Genomic DNA, 27422 nt, shown 5'->3' with positions numbered 1-27422 from the left:
AATGTGTGAAGTCAGCAAAGCCTTGTAGAGGCATGTGTGTCTTCTTAAGGAGAAGGCCATGACTCACTGCAGAGTGATCACGGGATTTTTTTGGTTTCCTCTCTAGATTTTATTTTTATATAGAACTAATGATGAGAGAGAGAGAGAGAGAGAGTGTGTGTGTTTGTGTGTTTGTGTGTTTGCCTTAAACATCAAAATCTGATTCTGGGTAATTCTGAACATGTTGCAAAGGTATTACGTTTCCCACTGTTGAGCAATTCTAGTTACATCAGAGAATTTTTCTGAGAGATCCTTTAGTCAAACTCAGATCACTAATAGAGCACCAGGCTTTGGTCTAGGAGAGTGCTACACGGTCTGAGTAAAACTGTACTAATCTTGAATTTAATTATTCTAATCTTGAATCTAATGATTGGCAGTGTCTCCTGGCCTCAGAAATCTAGTGATAAAGAGGTAATGTTCACGCTGTTTTAAAAGGCTAGAAACAGTATCATAATTCTGAAATTCTTCCATGACAAGGAGTAGCAGTTCCTGTACTCACCTGTTGATGTCAGGTGGCTCCCAGGGCTGTAGAAACTGGCCCCCATGAACAAATGCTTTTGCCAGATCTGTTCCACCCCTGCCTTACACGTTAGACAGAAGAGCCAGTCATCCAGGGCAGCTAGAGCAGTCGAAGGGCCATGGCTCAGCTGTCTCCATTTCCAGGACCAGAAATCTTAGGAGCTAAATTGGCTGCTAGGACTGGTAAAGGTTGGAGTTTGAAGCATGGCTGTTGCCGTGGGAAGGAAGGGAGGAGTAAGGGCTTTTTCCTGGCATTCCTTTCACAGAAGTACAATAGTAAACCTCCATCTCGAGACTTTCTCCCGACAGTTCTCAAACCCTGCTCAACTCCTTTCCCCTATACATCTGTTTGCAATGGAAACAGTCTATTAAACCTTCCCCCACCCTGCTGGGGGTGATGCTCACCTGTCCTGATGCACACCTGCACAGACTGGCAGGAGTACAACAGCCAGGCCCCATGGCAAAGGGAATGAGCTGAAGCTTTGGACCATCAGCCAGGTGAAGACCTTCCACCAGCACTGCTTTTGCCACGGGGAAGGCATGGCACTGGGGAGAGGCTGGGGTGGGGGATCCAGCCAGCCCCCCCAGGGCTGTGGCATGGTCCAAGGGGCTGAGGTGTTGCCAGGAATAGGTTTATCCCATGGATGAGCATAAGAAGGGAACCAGTTCAGGCAGTGGAAACCTCAGCAGAGCCCTTACTGCTGAGTATTTAGTTTTCGCTTATCTCAGTCATGAGTCACCTCTGTTCCATTTTTAGCAGATAAAAGGAAGAGAAGGAAACCTTATGCAAAGAAACTGTAATGATGCAGTAACTCTATGACATCAGCTGCTGTTTGCCAGCATAGTGCATAGCAGGTGAGGAAAGGAGCTAGTCCAGGTAAGAGACTGGTATAGATGTCTGTTAGCTACAGTGAGAGTGCTGGAGCTGAAGGGCATGCACTACTCTCAGAGCAGGTTGTAGCTGATCACTTAAGGGCTTGAAATTTTAGCAGCATTGAAAAAGCAGCACAGGACCTCTGTCATGGGCTAATCTTGTGTAGAAAACGTTGCTTTGAAATCCACTTCAAGCAATAGGTTGCTAAATGCAGCTGCAAAAGCTGCCTCCCCAGCTAAGGAATGAACAGCTGGAGAGTGGAATGCCACCTGTCTAAAAGTTCTCTAAGGCCCAACTTGCCCAACTCTTCTCCAACAATATGAAATATGCTGCTTTGTTTGAATTGGAATTTGTTTCAAAAGAGAACTGCAGACTGGAAAATAGTAACATTTGATTCCAGCTCTTTACTGAGGTCTGACAAGCTTACTGTGCATAATGTTAGAGATTACATGGAATATAAAAACAAACAAATACCACAGGAAAGAAACTTTAGTTTTCTGGTGTCTTGGCAGGAGAGTTAAAAGACTCCAATCCTAAACTTGACTGGGTTTAATGAAAATCTTTTTTGACTGAAACTGTGTTGAATAGGACCTGCTGCTCTGGGAAACTTTCAATTAATTTTATTTTCTGGTATATGTACCAGCTTTGAACTGAACTCTTGGAGTTGTAGCTCCTGAAACACGGCCCTGTTTCTGGAACACCAGAGTGTGTTCCTAAAGCTTCTGTAACAAATGCTGGATGTTTCAGACTTCTGCACTGAACCTTTAATACGAATAACTTCAAGTAAGGAATAACATTTTACTTTGTTGTCAAAATGATAAATATAAGTCTTAAACTAAGTTCAAAAAACACTTGTCTCAGAACTTTACGAATTTAAAAAAACACTTGGGATAATTTTGTAATGTTGCCCTTCCTGCATTTGGCAGCAATTTCTAGAATTAATTTCTCAATTCTCTTTCCCCCTTTCAGTCTCCCATCTGACACTTGGTGCCTCTTCAGAGCTCCATTGACTTCAGTGAGGCATGAAATTGAGAAAGAATTGCAGTTAAGTCTGCTTAAAACAGAATTGCAACTATTTATGCCAAGCTGCAGGGAGAGCAAAACTCTTGATAGTGAAAAGAAATTCTGCACAAGTGAAAATAGAAAAAAAATGGATCTGACAAAGCTTTTGAAAGTTTACAGTAAGTAGGTAAACTGAACAATATTTTGGTTTCTTCCATCTGTTTGACATTGTAGGGTAAAAATAACTAATGTCAACCATAATAAAGTATCGTGAGGCAACTGAATGAAAAATACTAAGTTTTTATACGGCAACTCAGCTACCACTTCTTTACCATAACTGGGAAACACAGGTTTTGGAGTTTTGTTTGGGTTTTTTTCTCTCTCAACCTGTACTTCCCTAAGAGATAGGATGAACAAAATTGAAAGTGTGAATAACAAAACTGTAGGTAGTGACAAGAGGAAATAAGTCTACAGAGAGCACATGTATGGAGTCACATGTAACACAAAAATCTGATTCTGTAGCATGTCTTGAAATGATTTGTTTGCTGGCAATGGGGAAGGCAAATAATCTACTCTGTCATGTCACTAAGTTTAGTAATGCTAATAAAAAGGTTTTGAAGCGTAACTACTACTTGCATGAGTATTGACCTCACTGGGTCTAATTCAATGAAGTGCTTCACTGAATGAATAAGAATTGCAAAACAGAGCAACTTGTTAGATTAAAAAATGGGGTATTTTGCAATCCTACTTTTTTTTTTTTCCTGAGTAGCACTACTAGTTCCCATCTGGGCCTGCATAAGTCTCATGCTTCTGGAAGCACTGAAAAATTACATTCCAAGAACAATAAGCAATGACTTTTAACTTTTGTGTGAAATCGCTTCATAATTTCCTGTTCAGAGACTGACATTTCATCATTAAACATAGGTCAAAGCTATGTCTGCTTTGTTCAGTTTTATTAGTATAATAGTAATGAGATTTGTCTACCTTGTTAAGCATCAGTTGTCTTAATGTTCCAGGTGTTTGTAGTGGAGAATGACTTGTCTGAAGCAACGTGGTGATGACACAGAGAAGGAACAGATGGCACAGAGCTGCCCCTGCTCCGTTCATCATGTCCAGTGGAAACAATGACAATACCACGCTGGCTCTTGGCAAATTACGGAGCTCAGCAAGCAAATCAGCCTGACTGGCAGACGTCTTGGAAAAGTAAACTGAAATCTGCCTTGCACGGCTCTAGAGGGTACATGGCTATGGATCACATCACTACTGAAAGAGGTCCGTAGAGAAATGTCTCAGGAAAGACATTTTGCCTCTACCTGGTGCTTCTAAAGTGGTTTTTTTAGCCTTTGGCTTGGCTGAGTGGTTCTATTGGCTTCACTGGGTCTAGTTATCTGAGTTAAGGTTTTTTTATTTGAGTAAGAATTGCAGATTCAACTTTATGAGAAATTCCCAGATAAGAGTATAGTAATGGCATCAGGCTTGTAATTGGAAGAAGATAGAGCAGAAGGTACACTGGGCTCACTTGTGCTTGCTGCTGGATTTCTGCAGCAGGTTCTTAGTTGCTATATGGTTATTCTTTTTCTCGTGTGATTTTTTTGCATTAATGTTGGTTTTGTCTGATCATGACGTTCTAGTCAGATTCATTTTATTTTTGTATCATAAGATAAAGACAGAACTCTATCAGTTGCACAAGTTATGAAGCCTTACTCCTTGCAAGGAGATAAAAGTTGCAGGTGCTACAAATGTCCTCAGGTTAGCTACAGATTCCTGATTGGATTTATGTATCATATATCAATCAGATATATGTATCAGATAGAAAATCCCAACAACTTCCAAATGCTATGAGTACTCAAAGCTTATTGACATCTGGATGCAGTCAGAAAACTGGTTCTGGTAATATTGCCTAAGAAACCAGGCTGACAGCATCTTTATATGCTTAAGGCTTTCAACCATTGTCTTGTTATCTTACTGTGCACTGTGAAGAACAAGGAGGTGCAGAGGTGTCAAGAGGCAGCTGTGCCAGCCCCAGGGTTCTGCAGGGGCTGCATGGACCTGCCAGACATGGAGGAGCCCTGCCTGTTGTACCATGCCCTGCCCTGTTGCAACACTGGTTGCGTGCATCCACCTGTGCCACGGTTCTGAATTGCTCTAGATTATTCCCTGACCGATATCAAACCATTTTGTATGTCCTTCAAGTTGTGCAAGGGCACTTGAGGGGATCTTTCCACATTAGTGTGCAGTTTTACACCCAGGTGTAGTGGCAAATCCCTACTCATTCCCACGTATGTATTGCTAGATAAGGTGTAAAGAAGCAAATGTAGATATGGGGTTCTTCCATGTGAACATTTAGGAAATTTAGTCTACAGCCAGTGCTGGTGAAGTGTGGATGACTCAAAAGACACCAATGGAGGTGACTGACCAGCTGATGGCTGGTACTTTCTGTTGCTTTGTTGTAATTGTGTCTCCCTATCAGTTCATGAAGTCATGTACATATGCGAGGCAGGAATTGCCTCCAACATCCATGTGTCCACATACATGAAATATAAATAGAAGTCATCAATGGTACACAGAATTTATGAGACGGATTTCTGTTGTAAGGGAAATTGTTGTGAGAGCAAAAAGGATTTTTTTACTGTGTATTCCACTACTGGCATGCTCTGCTGCCAGTTTAAACACTATTAGAATCTTGGATTTTAACAGAGGAACAGGCTTGGGTTCCCAGTTTTTTCAGCTCGTGTTTGACATCGGTGTTTGTCCACTCAAAACAAGCATAAAGCTGCCAGGTGTCTTTGCTTAGATGCTTATTGTTTCGTGTGGTATGTAAATGTGAATCTGTCATGAACTGAAATTATCGAGGTCTTGCCATTAGATTGCAAGACCATTTCACAACTGTGCTGTAAGTAACTGTATTCTGGGGTGAGCAGGAATCCTACGAAGTCCTTCTGGCTTATGACATGACGGTGTTCTGGGATGAGCTCTCATGCTTTCTTGCAACATTTATGTTTTTTTATTGGTAGGTAATCCAGTACTGCAATTATAAATGGGGACACTGTGAATCCAGTATTGTTATTTTAAATGGGGTCATTGTGACCACTCCAATGACGCTACATGTCTGACTGGGCCAAAAGTCTAGTGGGAGGTTAGATGTTTCTGTCCCCATTTCTTGGGTGCATCAGCAGATTTCAGCCTTTTAACCTGTCCTATGTAACAATGGGAGTGCATACCATAAAAGTGATTTTCTTCACACACTGAGAGACAACTTAGACAGAACCCTACGCCCCTCCTGTTTTCTCTGCTCTGTTGTTAAACCTTGGCCAATTAACTGAGTATATTTTACTTCACTTTTGTACCATACTCCTCAGCAATTTGTCTCAGAGCATTTAAAAAGGACTTAAACAATTTTATCCTGATTTTGATGTGAGTTAGCAAAAATCCACTGGCATTAACAGGATGATGACAAAGCAAGGAATAAAACCTAGAACCTGGGAATTCATTGATGGTTTTCCTACAGATTTATAGTTAATTGCACTCATGTCTTGCAAACTTTACTAGCATTTTTGTAGAACATGATGTGTGGTCTGCTGGTAATATTAGAAATTCACCATCTTCTTGCCAATGTACGAAGGGTGACCAGTACCCAAGCCACTAAAGAGAAGGGCCCATATAATCTTAGTAGGATTGGTGTCCCCTGCAGTTAAATACGTGCAGTTCTTTTAAGGTCAGCATAGCAAATTTTTTGCTCCCAGTTCCCAGAATGTTAAAAATAGGGTATTGCTAGTGGTGGTTTTGGTGCTGCAAAGTAGACAATTATTGAGTCCTTCCTCCAGTGTCCAGGCAGCACAGCTCCTCATATCTTTGAGTAATAGATTTAGGTGCAGATAACTGGTAAAATGATAGATACGTATCTAGAAGGCTGAGTAATAGATGAGATGGCTTTGAGTAAGATGGAGTTCTGAAGGACACAATTCTTTTTTTAGGTTTTTTTGTTGGTTGGGCTTGGGTTTTTTGTTTGGTTGGTTTTTTGGCTTTGGGTTGGGTTTCTTTTTGTTTGGTCAGTTGGTTGGTTTGGTTTTTTGGGTGGTTTTCATTTTGGTGGTGGTTTTTTTTGTTTTGGTTTTTGTTTTTTTTTGGTGGGTATTTTGGTTTTGTTGTTGGGGTTTTTTGGTTTTTTTACTGCAGGAGAAATATCACATTCTGTTTACAGATCATTTTTGTGTATTTGGCCAGACTTGTCCCTTCTTGCTCTGAATAGGATCAGGGCAGGAATTTTAGTCAACTTCTAGTGGTATTTGTTTTGTGAGCACTGGCTCATGGTTAACTGGATCATGGTTAACAGATATCCAAATGGACAGCTCTTCTCTGAGTTTTTTTTAATTGCTCATTTAAAGTCATCTTTAAATGTAGTATTTTTTTAAAGTTCCATTTGTTTGTTGTCTTAAATATTATAGATACTGAAAACTAAAATTACTATAACATACTTAATTCACTATTACATTCATGTAAGGACACTGGTATTTCATGGGTCTTGAAACAGATATCAAGTGTAGACCTAGAACCTGGACCTGGCAGCAGAATTTGCATTATCTGAAGCGTTATCTGATTGGAGATTCCACCTCCCTTGTGAACCTAACAGGAAAAAATAAAAGAGACATATGAGATGTTAATTTTGTTGCTTTGTGCCCTGGAAGGTGCTGAGCCTGTCGGGAAGAGCACCTGGCAGAGGTGCTAGCTGGGGCACGGGAAGCTGGTAAGGGGAAGAGCACTACTCCGGTAAGTGTTCTTGTCTTTATCCCAGTAGGGGGAAGATGGTCAGTAACTGACTGAGCAGATGGGGTGTTTTACAGGTGTTTGATTTGCCGTAACAATCAAGGACATAATTCCCAAATGAAGAAAGCTTCTTGGTGGGAGGGGTTTGCCAGGTGCAGAGAGAATGCCTGGCGTTACCTTCTTCCATTTATCAGCAGCTCAGAGGTGAGAGGTAGGCAGGAGGTATTACCAACCATCCTTCCTGCAGGCTTGTCCTCATCTCAGTCTCTAATTTCCTCAGCAAATATGAACTCTTAAGACCAACAATTTATTTTGCTACTGTTGTTGACATTATGTTCACAATTCATTTGTCATTGAGTTATACTTACAGATGCCTTAATGAAGCCTAAACATGACTGATTTGTACAGAATTGAGGTATTCTTGCCTAGGAAAAGCACCAAAAAGATAAAACTTTAAAAATCTGATTTCTGATGGTGAATCTTGTGTAATTGTGAAGCAAAACATTTTGGTGTTTTGCTGCTTCTGTGTCATTTTAGTCAGTTAAAGGGTTGTTTTCTTCACCTAAAATACTGCAGTCTTATTAATCTAAGTTTAGATCTCTCTTAAGCAGGACCCAAAAGTTTTCCAGCACATTGAAGATATTTCGCTTTGCAAATCACTTCAAAGAAGAAAATATATTTTAGCAATTTAATATGCTATGTGTCTAAGATAAGTTTTCAAAACCAACATAGTGAGTTCCCCTGTGTATTTTCACAGTGGTTCATGTAACGTTTCATCTCCTGCATTCCACATACTCAAGTTCTAGGCTTCTCTTTCTGTATATTACTTACATTTCATTGCTAGGATGGCATAGCAATTTTTTCTAATTAAAGAACTTCAAGTATTTTTATTCTCCCAGCCTTTCATCCTAACTGTTTTTCAAAACTGATATTATAACACAGCTTTCCTTTAATCTGTCTCCACACTAACTTTAATTATTTTGGTATAAAGGGATCCTATGAAATGCTAGCAGAGATGCTTCTACTTTTACTTTTTGTCACTAAAATCTGAAGCATGAGAATTTGATTCAGCCAAGACCATATATTAATTTTCACAATTAAAAATCTTTTTTCTTAAAAGAAAGGATGTGGATGTATGTTAGTCCTCCTTAGTAGTTGCACATATGATTAAAGCCAGACTTGTTTTAAAACTAAATTAATCAGCTTTATAAAACTCCATTTCTCATTCATTGCAATACCATTCATTGCACACCGTTTCCCCTGCTGCTGGCCAAACTGAGTTTAAAGGGACAGCTCACTCCAGTGAGTACTTGTGCACGTGTCTGTAGGATCTAGCTCTAGATAAATTTTCATTTTAGTGACAAAATGCTTTCCATTTCTTTGCAGGGTTAATGTTGTGTCTGTCGTGCTACTTATATAAGAAAAGATTAAAAGAAATGTTTCTGCTTTACTCAGGGCAATACTACTTGTTTTCAGCTAATACGCTCTTAGCAAGATGAAGCATGTAATTGTACAGATTACTCTGTTAAAATTTTCAAAACATTTTGGCAGTTTATATGGAGTGACATCGCTCTACACTGAGTGTAATTCGGAGAAAAGAAACCAGGTTTCTCCCTGGGAGGTATTTAAGAGGTAATATATGTTTAAGTGTCTCCGCCTCTGAATCCACCCACTTCTTGATAGCTGCAGCAGTCTTGTTGACTCACAGAAGCCGTGTTCATGCAAGAGCCAGCGATGAGCAGTATTTTTCAGAGATTTTAAGAGCACACCTCCTGCTATGTATTTCTCATTCTAGCTTGCTGAGGCTGAAGCTGTATGGAAGAAAGTTTTACGTTTCAAAGATATTGCAAAAGATAGTTCCTCCTCTCATCCTGGAAAATCCTGACAGACCAGTTGGATACCTTTCAGGCCTTAACCAAGAACTTTATCTTCTCAACCCACTGTCTTTTTTACTGTAGAGAGACCTGAGACACCCTTAAGGACTGAGAATCTGACTAATTTAAACAGATGGCTAATCCCAGTGCTGTCTGCAATGGACATCTACATCATCATCATCAGAAACAGAATAACCTCTTAAAAAGTGGAATATTTAAGAAAAATGGAATCACTAAAGGAATGAAGGTAAGGTTTAATTGTTTACCCTAATTGCCTCAATATTGAAAACAAGTAGGTAGTTGCAACGTTACTTATTAAGCTAGATTTATAACCGTCTTAGTGTCCATTGAACAACTTGTATGGATTAGGCTTCTGTTTAAGTTTTGTAGTCATGGGACCTAACACAGCTTTTGTCTCTCCTAAACTGCAAGAGAGAGTTGGGAATGCTCATGCAAATGCTGTTGGTCCTGTGGACTGACAGCCTCTAGTTCATATCAAACACATGTAGTAGCTTCCTTCTAAAGCTTAACCAGTGGTGGAGTTGACTTTGCAATGTATTAATCACTAGTGGAGGGCTGTTTTTTCAACTTCAAGTGTGTGTGGAGTAATTTTTAAAGTGCAATTTGTCGCTGTACAAGTATAACAATAAAAATATGTAGGCAGGGGAAGCTGTCTTTTCTTGATGTTTACATTTCTGCAGGGTTGGTTTAGCTGATCCCTGCACTTTACTGATGCCTGCTCTCCAACCTAGTACTGCTTAAAATCCAAGTCAGTTTACTTTCTATTTTCTCAAGCTGTTCTCTTTGAAGCAGCACTTCTCACATACCTGAGTATTTTGTAGAACTGTTGGCATGTTAACATCCTAAAGGATGAATGACAAATCTAACAGTATACTTTTACCAAAAGAGCCCAAGTCTTAAAGGTTGTCTGTCTGCGATACCTGCTTTGACTGGGAGCTTACTGTCTGTCTTGCAGTGTCCTAATTCTGGATCTTGATGTAATCATTAGGAGAAAGTCTTGTAGTGACTGGCTTTACAGCACGGTGTGGTGGTGAGAGGGGGATGGAGGAGGTTGCTTGTGGAGCCTGAGCATTCACCTGACTATCCCTGTTGGAAGCTTTAGACAAGGACTGTGGTGAGGGCTCCGCTGTTTTACAAATAAACTGCTATCTTTTATCTTTCTCTAAATGGGGCGCTAACACACCTTAGCACTCTAATGAAGGCACGCCCAGTGTCATGCTTAATGGTTGTCTGGCTTTAGGTGTCTCCCCTGGTACGAGTGTTTCCCAATCGCTGGTTTGTGTTGGATGAGGAAAGCAAAAAGTCTTGCGCAATGACTGAAAAAGGCCTTTCTTGGATTCGCTTCCAGAAACCTAATTCAGTATCCTTTTATACATATCACATACACCTCCTCATCATTTTATACATTAGCTGTTTGTCACAACAGTGTTCTAAATCTTTGCTTTCCATTTGTGACAGATTTCAAGGGCTAAGCTTTGCCATTCAGTTATTGTCAACTGAAATGAGTGATTTTGAAATCCCAGGCGGGCATTACTAGGATTTCCTCCTTAATAAAAAAGAGAAGTAAAGTAAACAGCTAGAGAAGTAATGAATAATATTACTGAGGATGAGCAAAAAAAAAAAAAAAACAAAAAAAAAATTGGCCTGAAAGGGGTGGCAAAGAAATGAGGGAAATATTAGTAGGTGAACCTTCAAGATTAGTGAAGTCTTACGAGCGCCACATGGTTGGAGGAGAAGGTGTGTTACCCTGCTGTGCGACACTTGACAGTAGCACTGAGCCACTTGTAAATACCATCCATGGCTGAGGGAAGTGGTGAGGAAGTGAAGACTTAGAAAGTTCAGGAGGCTTATCAAAGACAGATTTGGTAAGTCCAGGTCGAGCACTGTGCTCTGAATTACACACCATTTCCCCTTTCTTTCTGCTCCAAACACAGATTGGGAAAGAAGGAAACAATAGCAGACAAGAGAGACAAGAGTCCTGAATGAACCAGGAATCTCATTCCTGGCAGGAATCTCCCCATTCCTGTCTGGTCTGTTTCCCCACCCCAGCTGCCTCACCCTGTTCAGTGCTTGATGCTATTTTACAGGAACAGATACTGTTCCTTCCTCCCTGCATTGTTTACGAGCCTCGCTGCTGGAGGTGTGTGGCTCTACGCAGCCCTCCGCGCGTTTGTATTTGCAACCCCTTGCTGGGGTGTGCTTCCCACTTTACAAGCTGGGATCTGAGAAGCAGGGAATATGGCAGCTGGGTGCACACAGAAGCCTGTACAAGAGCCAGACCCAGGTTTCTCTTAACTCCAGTCATTCTCCCTTCTTCTTCTTTTGCTCTTTAGCCACCTTGCCCCTATTTCCTGCAATACTCTGACACATGTTTATGTACTTTACTGCCCATGCAGTAAATTAATTGACCATTAAACACTTTATATAGCAGAAATATAGTGCTGGTATATTCAGGGGATGTGACTGCTGATGCTGGTTCTAGAACCTAAGACTGATTGATGATAGTTCCAAAATTCTTGGGCTCAGTTACGGCCGTGCTACTTTGCAAGGAGCAGAAGAGGGAGAGATGCTGTGGTTTGAGAGAGGCAACTAATGCAGAGACTGCAGTGAGAGAATGGCACAGTGAAGGCTTCTAAGCCTATAGCAATAGTTTTGCACAATTGGCTGGCTGGAACATCAGGCTTTGCAGAAATCAGCTCTATATACACTTTTTTTCCAAGGGAGCCCACAGGAAGCACTGGCTTCAGGAAATGCTGGCTTTGGAAACATTGCTTTTGAAAGCACTTGCTCAAGAACAATGTGTTTTGCATCTTAATGATGTAAGAACATTTTGTGTGTCTGTGCGTGCTTGACAGAAATAGAGAAGCAATTCTGATACCACAAACCACCCCCCCATCTACCCCGGGTTTCTGAAGAAAGGATTTTGTTTAATGGGTTGGGAAAGGTAATGAGGGATGATCAAATGTGGGGGAGCAGGGAGGCTCTCTTTGCTTCCAGCAATCTATGGCGCACGAAGGACAGAGAGGAGGTAGCCGAGTGATAAAGAAGCAGTGAAGCATCCTTCCAGAAGAGAAGCTGTTGCTTTTGGGGAAGTGCTAGACTACTTTGGGATGGGATGGCTTGTTCAGATAGCTTCTGTGATTATTTTAAGTCTGATTCACTCAATTCTGGCTGATAGCACAGACTCTCCATGTACTAGTGGACATCAGGCTTAACCACATCCCCACAGCCATGCTGCCTCCAGGTAGTCTTGGGAAGTTGGGCCACAGTAAGTCCTAAACTTCGGGATGTGGGTTGCAGACCATGCCTTCTACTTTGTTAGTGTTTCTACCAGAGGCAGATGCTTTGTGTTCTTCCAGAATCCATAGTCTGGACTTGCCTTTACTCAAAGCACAGTTCAGTAGCTAACCTATTTATTTAGCTAACTGTATTGGCCAGGAGAAGGTATTTTCCTAGTGATGGTTTCATTGCTGTTTTATTGCTGTTAATTGGGTACCAACAATAGGGGACATTGGATTTTTAAAACAATAAATGTGTTTGCTAGTGGAAACATTTTTCCTATAAAACACATGCAACAGTTCCATTTCTTCGATAGATTATTTCCTTGGATGCCTTAACCTCCAAGACATTATAAAGCTATTTTGCAAACTCATTATTTTGATGTTCTGCACTGAGAATGGCAGTGGCTTGGAAGAAACGTGTAGTCAACAAGACTATAACCTTTTCTGGGACTTTCAAGCTCCTGTCTGAAAGCAAAAAAGAGCCTGGGATGAGACCAAACCCAGCAGCATCTGCCCCACTCATCTGATGGCCTGAAAATGTGATAGCCTCCAACATTTGGAGGCTCTAAAATTCAGAAACTGTTTATGTTTAACCTCTGTCCTGTGATATCTGAACCTCCTCCCAGCTGTTCTACTTAGCTATTTGGTTAAATATTCCAGCATCCAATCTGAGTCCCTTCCATGCTCTTGCCTCTTCCAGTTTTCCTCCTCCCCTTTCTGCTCTACAATATCGTTTACTCCCTAATAAGGATCTTAAAGAAAGCATTGATTGTTTAGAAGGAGAGGAATGGAACATGCCATGCAACTGTTCTCCATAGGAGTAACTTTCTTGCATGTTGTAAAGGCCGCCTGTAATTTCTTTGCTCTGTTTGCAGCATCAGTTGTGCCATAATGGTCTACCAACATAACAGCTTTTTTCTGAAATATCTTCATATTTTGATACTGGTTTGGGTAAAAACAAACTGAAAGGGAACTTACAGCAGCTCAGGATTTTGGATGGTTTCCATTGTGCATGTGTTCATGGAAAGTGCAATTCCCATTTGCCCTCTGGGTTTCGTAGCTATAGTGACGTCAGGAAAAAAATTGAAATTTGGTTTTCAGTAAAATTCTCTGCCAATTACTGTACCTGTTGCTTCAGCTGCACCATAGATATGACCTTCTCATCCTCAGTTCCTGCCTTCTTTTCTCCTTGGTTTCAAGCCTGAGAAAAGTGTTGCTTTGCACCTGCACTCTCAGCTAATAATCACAGGTCTTGGATCCACGCCCTTGTTTCTGTCATCTGTCCTGCTATGTGATGAGCTCAATGCATTGGAAGCAGGAAACACTGGGGACATCTTTCTGCAGCCGAGGTGTCACCACTGTGTGGGCACATGTAGCAGTCTCTGACTCTTGTAGCAATGCTGTGAGTGTGTTGCATGAGACTTTGCATGCAAGGCTGCAATTTTTCACATAGCTCAATATGTAAGGTTGGTCTGGAGTCATTACCTTCTTAACGCCTGGAAATCTCTAAATTCAGGTAATTAAATTTTGGAAGGTAAAGCCATGACAGAAATAACAGAGAGAAATTTACCTTGGCTTGAAAGATTCAGCTTGTCAGGTCTTTAAGGTCAGCCTCCTCTTAGCACAGTAACAGCTCATCCTTCTACTCATGAAAGCACGTAAATGTATTGGGAGGCTGGCTTAGCTACACACATAACCCATGACTGAGCTCCAGTGCAAAAATAAGCACTATACAAGAGATAGAAACAGGAGTGGCCTTTGAAAGAGGAATTTTGAAACATTCTGGGGGCATGTAGGGATGGCGTTAGGAAAGCCAAAGATCTCCTGGAGTCAACATTTGCAGGGAAGACCAAGGGAAGCAAGAACAGCTTTTACTGCTACATTAGTAGTAGATAATAAACAAGGAAAACATGTCCCATCAACAACTGGGGTGGATGACTTAGTGACCTATACCTTACCACAGATGCAGGTAAGGTGTACTCTGTGCTTTCTTTGCCTCACTTTTCACCATCAAAGTCTTCCAAGCCTCTGTGTTGTCAAACTACCAGCAGTGAAAGAAGGTTCAGTCATGGATCTCTTGAGAAATCACAACCCATACAAGGATGTGGGATCAGGAAGGAAGCACTCACGTGTGCTAGCTGATATCACAGTGATATCACACACTATGAGCTTTTGAAAGCTCCCACATGTCAAAGATCCCTGATAAGACAAATATCTCACCTGTCTTCAAAAGACAGATCATTTCTAGCAAAGGTTGCTTCTGGGAGCATAGGGAGAAAGGTGATTTGGAATAACAAGCATAGATGCACAAGAGGTAAATAATGTTTGACTATCTTCCATGCTGAGGTGACTAGATTTGTGTATGAGAGGTGAGTAATGGATGTCACCACCTTGACGTTGGCCACACCACCCTCATGTGCTGCTTGGGACATTACGGTCTCGATGGGCAGACTACTATAAGGGCTAATAAATGACTGGATCATTGGACTCAAAGGGTGGTGGTGAGTGGTTCATACTTTGCCTGCAGGCTGGAGAGGTTTCATATATGTAGATGGGGAGTGGGAATCAAGATAATGGGTAACAGCAATGGGACATATGGAGCCTTTCAGGGCTGAGCTGGGCAAAACCCTGAGCACCCTGCTGGGAATTTGGTTTTGAGCTGCCTTTAAATATGAAGATGAAACAGAGACCATCCAGTCAACGTGAGTCTGTGACCTTTCAGTGCAAGGAGGCAGCATTTCTGTGGTGAGTCAGCAGCAGTGATCCAAAAATGGATTAAACTGATGCAGAACCCCAGTCATGCTTCTGTGAGTAGCTATTTGGCAAGCAGCTTATTCATGCTCAATAGAGGTAATTAGTAATAGAAAGCCATGGCGTGACTAGTCCCATTGCCCACCTGTTTACATCCCTTCAGCATGAGAATTAATTGCCTGTGCAAGCTGTAAGTGGTGGTCTGCCTTACAGAAACAAGAAAGGTAAAATGTGTCTTCTACCTGCAATGTCAGCGAGCAATGTAGCTGGATGTGTTCCATTGCAGAAGCAAGTTCATCAATAATAACTAGCAGAATGATAAGATTATGGCTGCGTAGGGCCTGTTTGGGTCTCTGTGTGAGCTGGCATGTACAGGACCCAGGGATGACCACAGAACACTGAATGAAATGAAAAGAGTTATTTTATTTTCATTACCTTGTCAAAATAGGGATCCCCAAAGCAGCACCTGGGCAGAGCCACAGAGCTCAGTTCTTGCTTGGTCCATGCTAGAGGATCTCTGAACCTGCTGTTTTCACCTGTATTTCAGGGGTTCTCACAGGTGTAGATTACCTCCCTGCTTCAATCTTTCCCACAGCAGGGAAGGAATCTCAAGCGTGTTTGATAGAGTGCCTATAAGTCTATCTCAGCCTGTATTATTGAAGCACAGACCCTGGACCTAGCCAACATACAAAGCTAAGCAACAATTGGTATGATATATGTGTTTTTCTACACCTCAGCTGCAATCACTTCAGCATGTTTATAATTCTCCTCAACAATCTTCTGTTATGTTCCCATAGTTTCTATAAAATCTGACTTTTCACCAGAAAATTGTTTAGCATCATGCTGCCTCTCTCACAGCTTGCTCTTTGCGTGTGTGCAGTGGTGTTTCAAATCTTGGTATATAGGGTACAAGACAACCATAAAGATCCTAATTTATCATGATATGCAGGTCTGTTTCTTCTGCCAACATAGACATATGAATTCTCTTGTGGATTATTGGTTTTTTACTTTCTTTTTAAAGAAATTAACTTTTGTTGTGGGTAGGACTTGTGGCATTAACCAGCAAAGCAGGAAATTAAATTTGCCTACAATGACCAGTGGCACAGCCAGAGAATTCCTGCCATTCCTGGCAGCTAATTTTTTCCACAGAAAATACTTTAAGAAAGCAACCCAGCCAGGAATTTTGTGAGGGTTGCTCTCTATTGTCTGAGAGTTGTCATTGTGGCATGGATATTGAATTGGGAAGAAAAACGTCATTTAAGGAGAAGAGCAGGACCGGCAGTGTTGTGTGCCAGACGGAGGAGGAACTGGAGTGTTTTACAGTTAAAGATACATGAATTCAGACAGATGACTAGAACATTCTGCGAGATACCTTTAGCACAAAACTGTGAGATGAAGAGCTGAATTTCCAGGGTAAATGCCATCTGTGTACACCCATGTCTTCAGAACAAAGTAACATTTAACCTGTTCTGGCCAGGTGTCTTTCTCCCACCTAAAGTATTTTGAATTTCTAGAACACCCAGTGTAGATGTAACACAGCAATGCCTTATCTGTTCTACTGATCATCTCAGGGGTTTTTGGAAGTCATTCAGCTGTATCCTTGCCTTCATTCATTTGATCAAGCACAGGCATGTGCTCTGTCATTTCTTCCAAAAAATTTGGTCTTCTCCATCAGCCTACCAAGACGTGAGGATTTATTCACATAAAAAAGAAATATGGAAAGACAAATTCAAGATGCGGAGCTGAGGCTTGTAGCCATTTCAGCTGAGATAATGCTGCACTCTGCTTCCTCCGGGAACTTCCATTTGAGTTTCTGCTTCCCTGTTGCTGCTGCTGATTCATACGGCCTGAAGAGCTGCCATGCATCTCTCCCTGTGACTCACATGTAGCTATCTGAGACTTCACAGTCCAAAGCTGTCAGCCTTCATCTGGAATCACAGCAGCCAATTTGTATGTTCTTGAGCTTCGCGGGGCTGTTCTGCAGGAGAATCCCTCAATCTAGCTCTGAAATTCCATTTTCTGCCCATTTCTTGTGTTTCCACAAAACTCTGTTTTTCTTCTTAAAGGGACATTAGTTCCCCTGTCATCACCAGGTTGCACTTCCTGCAGGTAAAGGTAAGCTGCAGCCAAGTTCTTATGCACACTGTTGTGGGGGAGATCTGTTAAGATCAGCCACACTGCTGCCTGGAGAGAGCAGGGCACAGATGTTTCCACCCAGTCCTAGCAGCCATGTGTTAGTGACTGTAGTGATTTACATGAGACCTTGGAGGTCGGGGAATATAACTTGAGAAATAAATTTAAGACCACCTGTGGCTGTCACATTATACCTCATTGTCAGCTGTTCCCTGAAAGAATCCCAGCCCTGTGATCCAATCAAATATATCTCCTGCTGACCAACCTCAAAACTTCAGGTGCTGCACAGATCCCAACACCAAACTACAAAACAATTTAAAGTGAACAAGATTTTTTGAAGGCATTTCATGGTTCAGGAAAGCATTTGAAAAATCATGTTTGCCCTTCTTTTTGAGATTGTATTCATGCAAGTTTCTGGGTTTGGGCTTTTGAACTTCCAGCAATCTCTTGACATCAGTCATGCTCACAGGGAACATTCTACTTTGTCTCTGGCACACAAATGTGTGTCTGCAAGTCTCCTGAAGTCATCTCCTCTTTATAAAAGGCTGTTTTAAAATTGCTCCTCTGTGCAATATTTTCCTTGCATCAGTGTTATATAAACAGGTTTTTTGTGCGCATACGTGGGTGGTAAGATTGTCTGGGAGGTTCTATCAGATATCAGGATATGTTAATCTTGAAGGGGGAAATCTTCTTGGCTTTTGATTGTTCTATTTTGATCAGAAAGGAAAAGAAAACCTGTTCATACTGTTTGGATGCAGTCTCCATCCCTTTTCCTCTCTTCTAATCACAATCACCTTCCCCTGTGGGCCTTATCCTTGGTTCCTTTCTGCTTGCTTTAGGTTACAAAAAAACTCTTTGTGAAATAAGCCTTTAAGTATTGGATTGGTGCATCTGTGGGTAAATAAATAGTAAGGGGTGTTACAAAGCAGATTTTCTTTTCTCTCTATGTACAGCCCAGTTTTATCGCAGGTTAGCAAATAAGAAATTACTTTAGCAAATAAGAAATTACTTTATCAAATGATCTGGGAAGAATGCCTCCTGGGCAAAACTTGTCTGTTATTACTTTTTGGCTCTCAATACATGTTTTAACAGTGTCTTTTCAAGTTAAACTCAGAACCTTTGCTTCTTAAATCTATTTCTTACTCATAACCAAGAAGGAAGTACAGATTCCAAATCAAAAATGTACATTTGCCAAAAACAACACCTTTTGAAGAAAAAAGCTAGTATTTTTATTTCTCATGCTGTGATAAGTATGCTGTTGATATATGCCAAGTCTAATAGATTTTTCTTAAAATCTGTTTTCAAGGGATAGAAAATGTATCAATTCCATAATTTGTGTCTATTTTCAGATGCATATTAATGGCACTGGTAGGTTGATGTGCGTAGTGTGAAATGTTGGATATTCTGTGAGCGCTAGCAAGACTTGGCAAAATAATTACGAGGTTGTGTCCTGAGACAGGAGACTTGTGCTTTGTAAACTGAGGAGCAGCTTTAATAAAATCTGGCTTCACCTTGGGTTGAACCTTTTGTCCAAGAAGAGGTGTAATTTATTACCTCCCTGAAGAGGAATTAATTGACCTCCTTGCATCTCTTGCTCACCAGTGAAAGGTAAAGAAATAAAATTGTGCACACGATGACTGTCTTGAGCCAAAGATATTCAGGATCAAGAAGGGCTTCAGGAAGCATGTTTTTTCTCCATGTGTCTACTGTAAGGATGAGGAGCTGAGCAGGCTGGCCCCTCGGTCCTCTAGCAGAGGATGTATTGTTAGCAGCTGCAGTTTTCAGCGTGAAGTAATGTCTGCAAGACCATTCCGCATCCCTCTGTGTACAATGTCTTCCCAAGCACACAAGTTCAGCTGTCCCTTCCCAACAGGCTGTTCTCTGCCCTTCATTAGCGTCTTGCCTCTTGCCAAATTTCTATTGAGATGAGAGAAAACTCTTCTCTTTACTGTCTTTCTCTATAAGTGAAGCCCTGTCATCACCTCTTTGATTAGGTAAAGAAGTCACTGTGGGTTTTGCATTAGAAATCCATCTCTGGAGGTTATGCAAGAATGAAAGTCAACAGACACTCTGCTAGCAATAAACAAGACAGCACTACCAAGCATGACAGAACAAAAACGGAGCTCTGTCAGCTTCCATCTCATCCTCAACCCAAAGTATCCATTCATTTATGCCTTTGAAAATCTTGTATTAACTTCCTTATGGTTTCACCACAGCATAATTAAATCAAGCAAGTCAGAAGGTAAAAATTAGCTTTACCTATCAATAGGTAGAAAACATTTTAAAATTTGCAGAAATAAGGTATCATTAGCAGGTAATTTTATATCTGTGATTCAGTGTAACTGAAGACCTTTAGAATACTTGCATGTGGGCTAAGAATCACATGGGTATATTTAAGTAAATTGAAGCATGATTTCAATTTATTTTTTTTTGGTATCATCAGAGACTTGGGCTTTTTTGACTGTTTCAATGTGTAGCTGCTGAGAAACAGTGTTGTAAGCTTGTGATATTGTTACAAAGATGTTAACGTCTACAGGAAACAAAATTTCAATCAATGGCAAGTTATGCAGATTCTTAAAACATTGGGTAGGCCTATTTGTTTTTATTCCCCACTGAACACTTTATAGGTGTCCAAAATGTATGTGATTGGGGAACAGGAGTGTTACATGAGGGGAAAAAACCTACCTACATAGTCTGAGCTTTCAGCATGGTAGCATTATAAAATCTTGGCTGGTATCCTAAAGAAACAAAACTTATTTAGCGATACTATACTATCTGTCTGTCAACTCCTTAACAGCTTGTGAACTCGTGAACCATTTTTGTATCATCCACTCCTTCCTTTAAGTAGGCTTTTGGGCACAGGAGGAAGGCCCAGCACCTTCCCTGCTGAAATAAGAGATGCTGCAGTGCGAACTGATTCCTCCAGTGACCTGGACAGTCTGCAGCAGAAAGGAGATTTGACCTATGTTCCAAATAAGAAAGAAGTTTCTGTCAGTGTGTTCCTTTATTTGACACCAAAGTCAGCAAACACAAGACACATATAAAAAAACCCCAGGATTTATTATTCCCAGAGCTCGCATGGCTCTGTTTACTTCTGCTCCAACTCATTTCTCCATGGTGTGTATCTTACCATTGCATTTCTCTGGAATTTGTTTAGTCCATAAACTTTCTGACATAAAGACATTTTATTTTGGTCTCTACTTGTAAAATACTTGGTACACATATGATCAGTGTCCATTAAGGGTACCTTTATTCACAGAGATTTTTATCAAAGTCGCCCAGTTTTTCAAATATCATTGATTTGTCATCAGTATTGTGTAAAGCAGTTGCCCTGCCTCTTGTTCTAGTTGATGCTACTAAGTCAGGATGGAGAAGTGTGCCTTGGTGGCATCTCTCATGGGACATTTCTGTTCTCCCAGTCTATCTACAGATGAAACTTGAGTTCATGTTAAATGTTAATGTTCTCCCGTAATTCAGTTCCTAACTCAGACATCAGTTCTTCATCCTTAGAGCAGTCTTATCCAAAGGGGAGCAGTTCCAAACTCATCATTGTCGTCTGCCTGGTGTTCCTCCTGTTCACAAGGGCCATGTTATTTCAGTTCACCTTCTGCTGATCAAGTACCTTGCCTGCTCAGCAACAGCATTCTAGTTGGAGCTGTATTTCAGGACATCAGCTTAAAGACAGAAATGCAAACCTCTCACTCTGTGACAGGTAATTTGTGTAAGCTCAGGCCAGAGGTTGATGCACAGGCATTTTAGAGGGCTTTGAATACTTCTTCCTTGAGATTAATATGAACATGATGAGAATATTTTATTTTTCAGAGCTACACACAGAATTACTTGAATAGTGTGGAAAGATTTTAAACAGCTTTTAACCAGATATCCAAGAAGGGTCGTGCCTCTAAACTATAACTGGAAATAACTGGCAGAGGATGGTTTGAGGGTTCTTTAGTTTTCTTTTTTTATAGAGTGATTTTTTGCTGGAGAAGCTAATCAAAACATCTCTGCACTCTGTCACTTCTCAATAAGCAACCACCATGGTTGACTAACAATAATTTTTTTGCAGACTCCACTGTTTGCTGCTAATTCCTGTATTTCTTTTTTCCAGCCCTGTACATCTTCCTGGTTTATGGCTGCATTTCAAGGCTGCATTTAGTCACTGTTGCACAGTGTGTGGCATTCTTGGCTGTGCTACATCCCCACTTAGATGTGTGGCCAAAAATAAAAGAGACCTTTTCCACAGGATTCATGCAGGGTTTGCAATGCAGTATTTCAGCAGAGGTAACAGAGATGGGCATCAATCATCTGTAACAAATCATATTTGCCAACTATACTTTCTTGGAATAGGAAACAAAGAATAATGAGATTATGGTGATAAAAGGATTTACCAAGTCTGATGATAAATCTTCTGACACAATTTCTTGAAACTTATGATAGAGGCAAATTAGCTAGTGTTACTTTCTGTGCTATTGGAAAAAGGAATATTTTTCTTAACTTGAAGCAGATGCTGGAGTCTTGTTTCTTTATTAGCCTCATTCAGGCATGGGTAAAACGAGCAGACACACCTGTGCTTTATCTATTCACGTTTTCTGACAGATCATTGCAAAACTGAATAGGAGCTTGTGTCTTTCAGTCCATGTTGTTCAACATGTAAGATTTAGCAGAGCTCATAAACAAGTGTTTAAACAGTTGAGTAGGTAAGAACTTTAGCAGTGCATTGAAACATTCTGAGTTTTGAAAAGAGAATTCACTTGGGTGGAGGAGATGGAAGGAACAAGAAAATGTATACACATGCAAGGCTTTGAAAGGGAAGGATGTCTCGAAAGCTGCCAGAAACAGGTCTTTATGTACGGATACTGGTCACTTTTGCATTATGAAAATTAATTCTCAAGCTATGGTGGATATCTAATTAACCTAATACTGGTTAGTTTCATATTAAGGGTGATCACCAGCTGGATACAAAGCTGCTTATGTCATAAGCCAAGCAGGTTACAGCTATAAACAAACACTTTGTTTAGGTCCCACTTTCACATCTGAGAAAAACGTACTTGGAAACGTGACATTCATGTCTGCAACAGTTTGTAATTATTCAGGTGTCAGTATCAGGGACAAGGAATCACAGTTGAACTGTTGTAACTCCTTCTCACTTGCAAGGCCAGGTCGGTGAAATCTGTGTTAGTGAAGGGACAAAGAGCTCTCTCCCCAGGTGACGGCTGGCCAGGCGGGGTGGAAATGAGCGAGTGTGATAAAGCAGTGGTTGGACTGGAGAGTCTGGCTCGCTTGGTTGTCCCGAGCTGCTTTCAGCAGTGTTCAGCAGTGTGGTGGTGCTCGGGTGGAGTGAGGTGGAGCTGCCCCAGGGAGCAAAATGCGCTGTGAGAACTGGGTCAGGGCGTGCCCGGTGCGCTGGTGGTGCCGGCGTAGCCCGAGGCTACGGAGGGAAAGCCAAGAGGAGGTGAAAGGTGGATGGGTTGAGTCTGTAGCAGGTGATCCCAGCCAAGATGACGGCAAGGAACCAAAGGGAAGGGATGGTACAAGGAGGGGAAGATGGAGATCTGTAAGCAACTGCAGTCTTAAAGAGAGTTGATTTTCTTTTTTTTTTTTTTTTTTCATAAATAGCAAAGAAATAGAACTGGAAAGTGGATTGCTGCAGAATAATTTCACAGGTAACGTGTGTTGACTAGAGTGTAGTACTCAGAAATGAAATACTTTAGTGCTGACTGAATGTTTAGTTAAAACAGAAGCAGCAGAGGCTGCTACCACCAGCTCTATTCCATACTCCCATTAGGATAATTCTAGCACAAGCTCTTTTGTAACTGCTTACAACACCTTTCTTCTGTTTTTCTGAGTCTGTAAGAGTGCTTTAATCCATTTTGTCATATGTCCCTCAAGGATATACTTAATTTTTTTTAAATTTTCTTGCTAGCTCCAAAATTGTAGTGTTTCTGGGGAAATGTGGTGTCCTCTGCAGCATGTCTCGTAAAATAGCAAAAGCAGATTTGAGGGCTGTGTGGGACTGAGATGGATCTTAGGAAATGAGGACGGAATTCTAGGGGTTTGTGTAGGAATGCAAGACTTCCACATTATTCTTTTGAGATTTATAACACAGGAAAAAGTTGTTAGCACTTAACTCTAGTTCACTACAGAGACAAAAGGACATATATGGAATTTCAAAATAATTCCACTAGGCTTTGCAAACTAAGTGGTCAGATTTTGGGAATGACTCCCACAGAAAATAAAAATATTTCTAAATTCTGTGGTCTGTGATCTTTTCTCCTGACAGTGCAGGAATGCCTGCGTCAAATATTTTCCATTCCTGGCATGGATTTATTCCCCCAGAGGTTATGTTTTGTTTCAATGTAAATAATCTATACAGTGTGATGCACCTGAGTGAAGATACTTTAAAGATTTTACATTCCATTCCAGTCAAGACCTATGTGATAATCTGAACCTTAAGCATAATTGTCTTTCCTTTCTGTATCTTCCTGTATACTTTCACTGCACTGTCTGTTGCATTTTCAGTTCTCTTGGTGTAGGAGCCAATCTTCCTCCTTGGCTGATAGAATCCCAATTTGGACACTCCTCTACTTGTCCGGGCTTTTTAAATGAAATTCTAATCTATTCTGTTAATTAACAAATGGCAGAATACTGGATTTTACTCTGTGCTTTGGCTTACAGTGATTCTGTGAGAATAAAGCAGAAATGCATTGGTCAAGGCAGACCTTTAAGTAAACTACTCATACAGAATCTATGTTTTAGAATATTTGACATGAAAGGATATAATCTCTCTGCATGCTTTTCTCTGGCTCTTCCAAATTTGGCATAACGTTTTGCTGGTACCTTTCAGGGTCTCTCAGGCAAGCCAGTGCTTTTTACTGGACATTTCTGTATCATTTTCACACAGCAGCTCCAGTGGACATGGCTGTACTGAGCACTTGACTTAGTCTGAACTGCCTTTATCCAAAAGGAGAAGCCTTTCATTCATTTCTCTCTTGACTTAAAGCTAGAGATCATGGTGCACTTCAGGGATTGGGCACTATAACAGGACAGGGACATGAACTGTCATCTCCTCCTGGGTGGATGCAGGCAAGGCTCACACCTGCCCACCCCTCTGACTGAGCTGACTGGATTCCAGAGCCGCTGCCTCTCACAGAGGGAAGGTACTGCCAGGGTGTCCTGTGTTCATAAAACAGCATCAGGCAGCAGTTCACAAACCTGCCAGCTCCTGTCCAGGCTGGGAGCCAGGAGCCCCTGTGTGTCACTGAGGCAAGACCGTGCCTCCAGGCACTGCAGACAGCACCTGCCACACGAACTGACTGACTGACTGTCAAACAAGGAGTGCAGCTGGGCAGCACAGGGCCCTGTGTGTGATCTCCTGCAGCCTGGATGGAAGCACTGCTGCTTAAAGGGGGAAAGTAAAAGGCATTGTTAGGACTATCCAGACCTCCCATACTCAAGCAATTATTTAAACAGGTAATTCAAGCTAATTACATCGTTTAGCCTTTACAGCTGACAGTTCTGTTTTTCTGATAGCAAGATTGATCTTTTTTCCAAGTTTCTCTAGGGCCCTGGGGTGGTGCCAACAGCTGTGCTTCCAAGTACTGAGTTGTGCCTTCCTCGCAGCTCACAGTGCCTTAGCTGCATTCCCCATTGAGTGACCCCAGATTGTTCCTCATGAGTCCGTGCTGGGGGGCAGCTCCACCTGAGTTTTGTTCACGGGCTTCTACTTTATTTCTCCTAAGCAGAATGCAGACGAAAAATTATGGTGTAGAAACTGCAGGTAGTATTTTAGTGTACTTATTGTCTTCCAGCAGCTTTAAGAGATTAGATCTGATCCACGAAAATAAAGAAAAAAGATGGGTGGAAAAAGAGACAACAATACTATCTAGTATGAATTTGGTCCTCAGAGGGGGATATTCTTGAATTATGATGGTTGTTCCGCATGTCTTTCTTGCCATTCTTGATTTTGTATCAACTGATATTTTTCACACAGGCTGATGTTATTCCATTAGTCCATAAGGGAGCTGTCAGGATGGGCACATAAAATTTCTTAATTATGATTAATTTCATACTGAGTATGAGGGGAGTGCACAGCTTTCCCTGTGGACTGGGAAAGAATGTAAAATAAGGAGTTATCAGAATATACTAATATTGTTTCAGAATTCACTGTAAAGCATTATGTCTGAAACATCTAAATACTTACCTACAGGAGTGTCTCCTTAGATCTTGTTAGGAGCTTCTGTCATGGGACCTCAAGTAGTTTGTTGGGGTTTTTTTCCCTATTGTAGCTGAACTTCATTCATTCTGTATTAACTGATTTCTACCATGGGACATGCTAGTGAGATCATTCTGCACATGTGGACATTTTTCACAAATAAATTATATTTTTCTCTGCTAGATGGTAGGCTGTAAGTATGTAGTTCATCCTCTCAGGGGAGTTCCTGGATGAACTAAAGTTGTCAGAACAAATTTGAGGCCATCTCTCCACTGCAGTTGAGAGAGACACTGGCACCTTTTGTTGTTGCTCATTATTTGCCTCATTGCAGAAATACATTTGTAGCAGCCATTATAGAAGGGTACAACATTTGTCTTATGCTCAAGTTCGTATTTTTTGGGGGGTTCTTTTTGCAAATGAGGAGGGGTAGAGGTGAAACATGAGGTCTTCTGAAAAACGTTTATTTATCTTCTGCATGAAGGTTTACTGTTACTTGCTTATCATGTATAAGTTTAAACAGTAACTTCTTTTTTTCAGAAGTAGGAGACTACTAGTATTTTAAAATCTTTACATTTTAATGGGCTTTAAAACTATGTTTTTTACGTGAGCTTTCCTTTTGGATTGCGTTGACAAGAAGTCAGATTGGTGTCTAGGCATCTTCTGTTGCTCTAGAAACATATCAGGTAGCTCAGGAGAGTGTGTTCTTGATCAGAGCTTCAGCACATCCTTCTAGATGACCCTGCCTAGCCTTTGCTTTGCCAACTACTGTCACTTTGTCTCTGTACTTCCCAAATTTAGGAGCACGGGCACAGACGTCTGTACCAAAGTGTTATCCTAAGGAAAAGTCAAAGAAACCTTATTGTATCTTTCAGAGGGTTGATATACTAGAATGGTGATATGTAAAGATGTTAATGAGGTAAAGATAACAGGGGGGTTTTGTTTGTCCACAAAAGAGGGGAAAAAAATGTCTATATGGACTTTTTGTTACACAGATTTGTGAAATGTGCTGAACAGTTTTAGGTTTCCCAAACATCAACAGCTGCCTAGAGCCAGAGTAATATTAATTTTATTTTAATTTTAAGCAGAAAGTCTGTATACCTATTTCCTTCTTCCAGCACCTGTGATTCAGAGGTTCTCTCTATCTGCTTACATTTTACCCTCTGAAGATATGTTTCAGCTGTTTTTGCAGTTCTCAATCATTTCTGTTCCACATTTCATGTCATAGTGAGGTGAATATCAGGTAAGCAGAAAAATAGGACATGAGGCTTAAAAGTATTTTGAGATGTCATCTAGTCAGTTTCTGCAAGTCAGTTTTATCCAGGGCTGGTTTTCTGCTGGAATATCTTGAAGGCTGTTCTGCAGCCTCTCAGCTCATAAGATGTGCCACTCTGTTTTGGGGTTTCATTAAGACTGACAGCACTGCTTTCTGCTGTCCTCTGCTAGACAATGTTAGCTTTGACTTTACATGAAATGTCCCTACCAGTGGTTTATGTCCATCTTAAACACCTCCATTGCTCTAGATTCACATTTAACTGATTTTATCAGTACAAAGCTCCTTCTAATGTCTGGTTTAGATCACTTTGGCTGTGATTTAAGCACATTGATGCTTAATAGAGCACAGAGTACTGTCTTTCTTTTGCAGTTATCTTTTATATGTTTGAAGACTCTTAGGCTGCCAGTCATTAGAGTTTTCTCTTCTCTTTAAACTAGACAATTCTAATTCATTCATTCTTTCCTCATAACTTACTTGACAAGACTTTATGCTTCTTTCCCAGTTCCCTCCATCTGGTTCACATCTTCTTTCTCAAAAAGCAGTGTCTGAAGCTGGATGGACACTTCAGCTGAGACCTGCATTAGTACTGCTTAGTAGCTCTAGAATGGTTTGTCCTTTTGCCCTTAACATGAGTTTCTTAAGAGATAGCTGTTTTTTCTCTAACTCCTTCTACTTTTAA

The 27422-nt window shown here is 40.9% G+C and overlaps 1 protein-coding gene across 3 annotated transcripts in view; it reads left to right on the top strand.

The window, feature by feature from the left end:
• The first annotated feature begins 1256 nt into the window (after positions 1 to 1256).
• SPTLC3 (serine palmitoyltransferase long chain base subunit 3) overlaps positions 1257 to 27422 on the top strand; it is an 88797-nt gene continuing 62631 nt past the window's right edge. For 2 of the 3 annotated variants that reach the window (XM_048299029.1, XM_048299026.1), the window contains exon 1: positions 7224 to 9319. In XM_048299029.1, coding sequence (XP_048154986.1) covers positions 9206 to 9319 — 114 coding nt within the window. In that variant the 5' untranslated portion in view covers positions 7224 to 9205. Of the gene's footprint in view, positions 1414 to 2401; positions 2622 to 3450; positions 3707 to 7119; positions 7202 to 7223; positions 9320 to 27422 lie in introns of those variants that run through there. The other variant, XM_048299027.1, reaches the window with a different exon arrangement.

The sequence above is a fragment of the Corvus hawaiiensis genome, chromosome 3 (genome assembly GCF_020740725.1).
Source record: "Corvus hawaiiensis isolate bCorHaw1 chromosome 3, bCorHaw1.pri.cur, whole genome shotgun sequence".
In the NCBI taxonomy this organism is placed as follows: domain Eukaryota; kingdom Metazoa; phylum Chordata; class Aves; order Passeriformes; family Corvidae; genus Corvus; species Corvus hawaiiensis.
The sequence above is the reverse complement of the archived record's forward strand: the minus strand, read 5'-3'. Positions and strand labels throughout refer to the sequence as shown.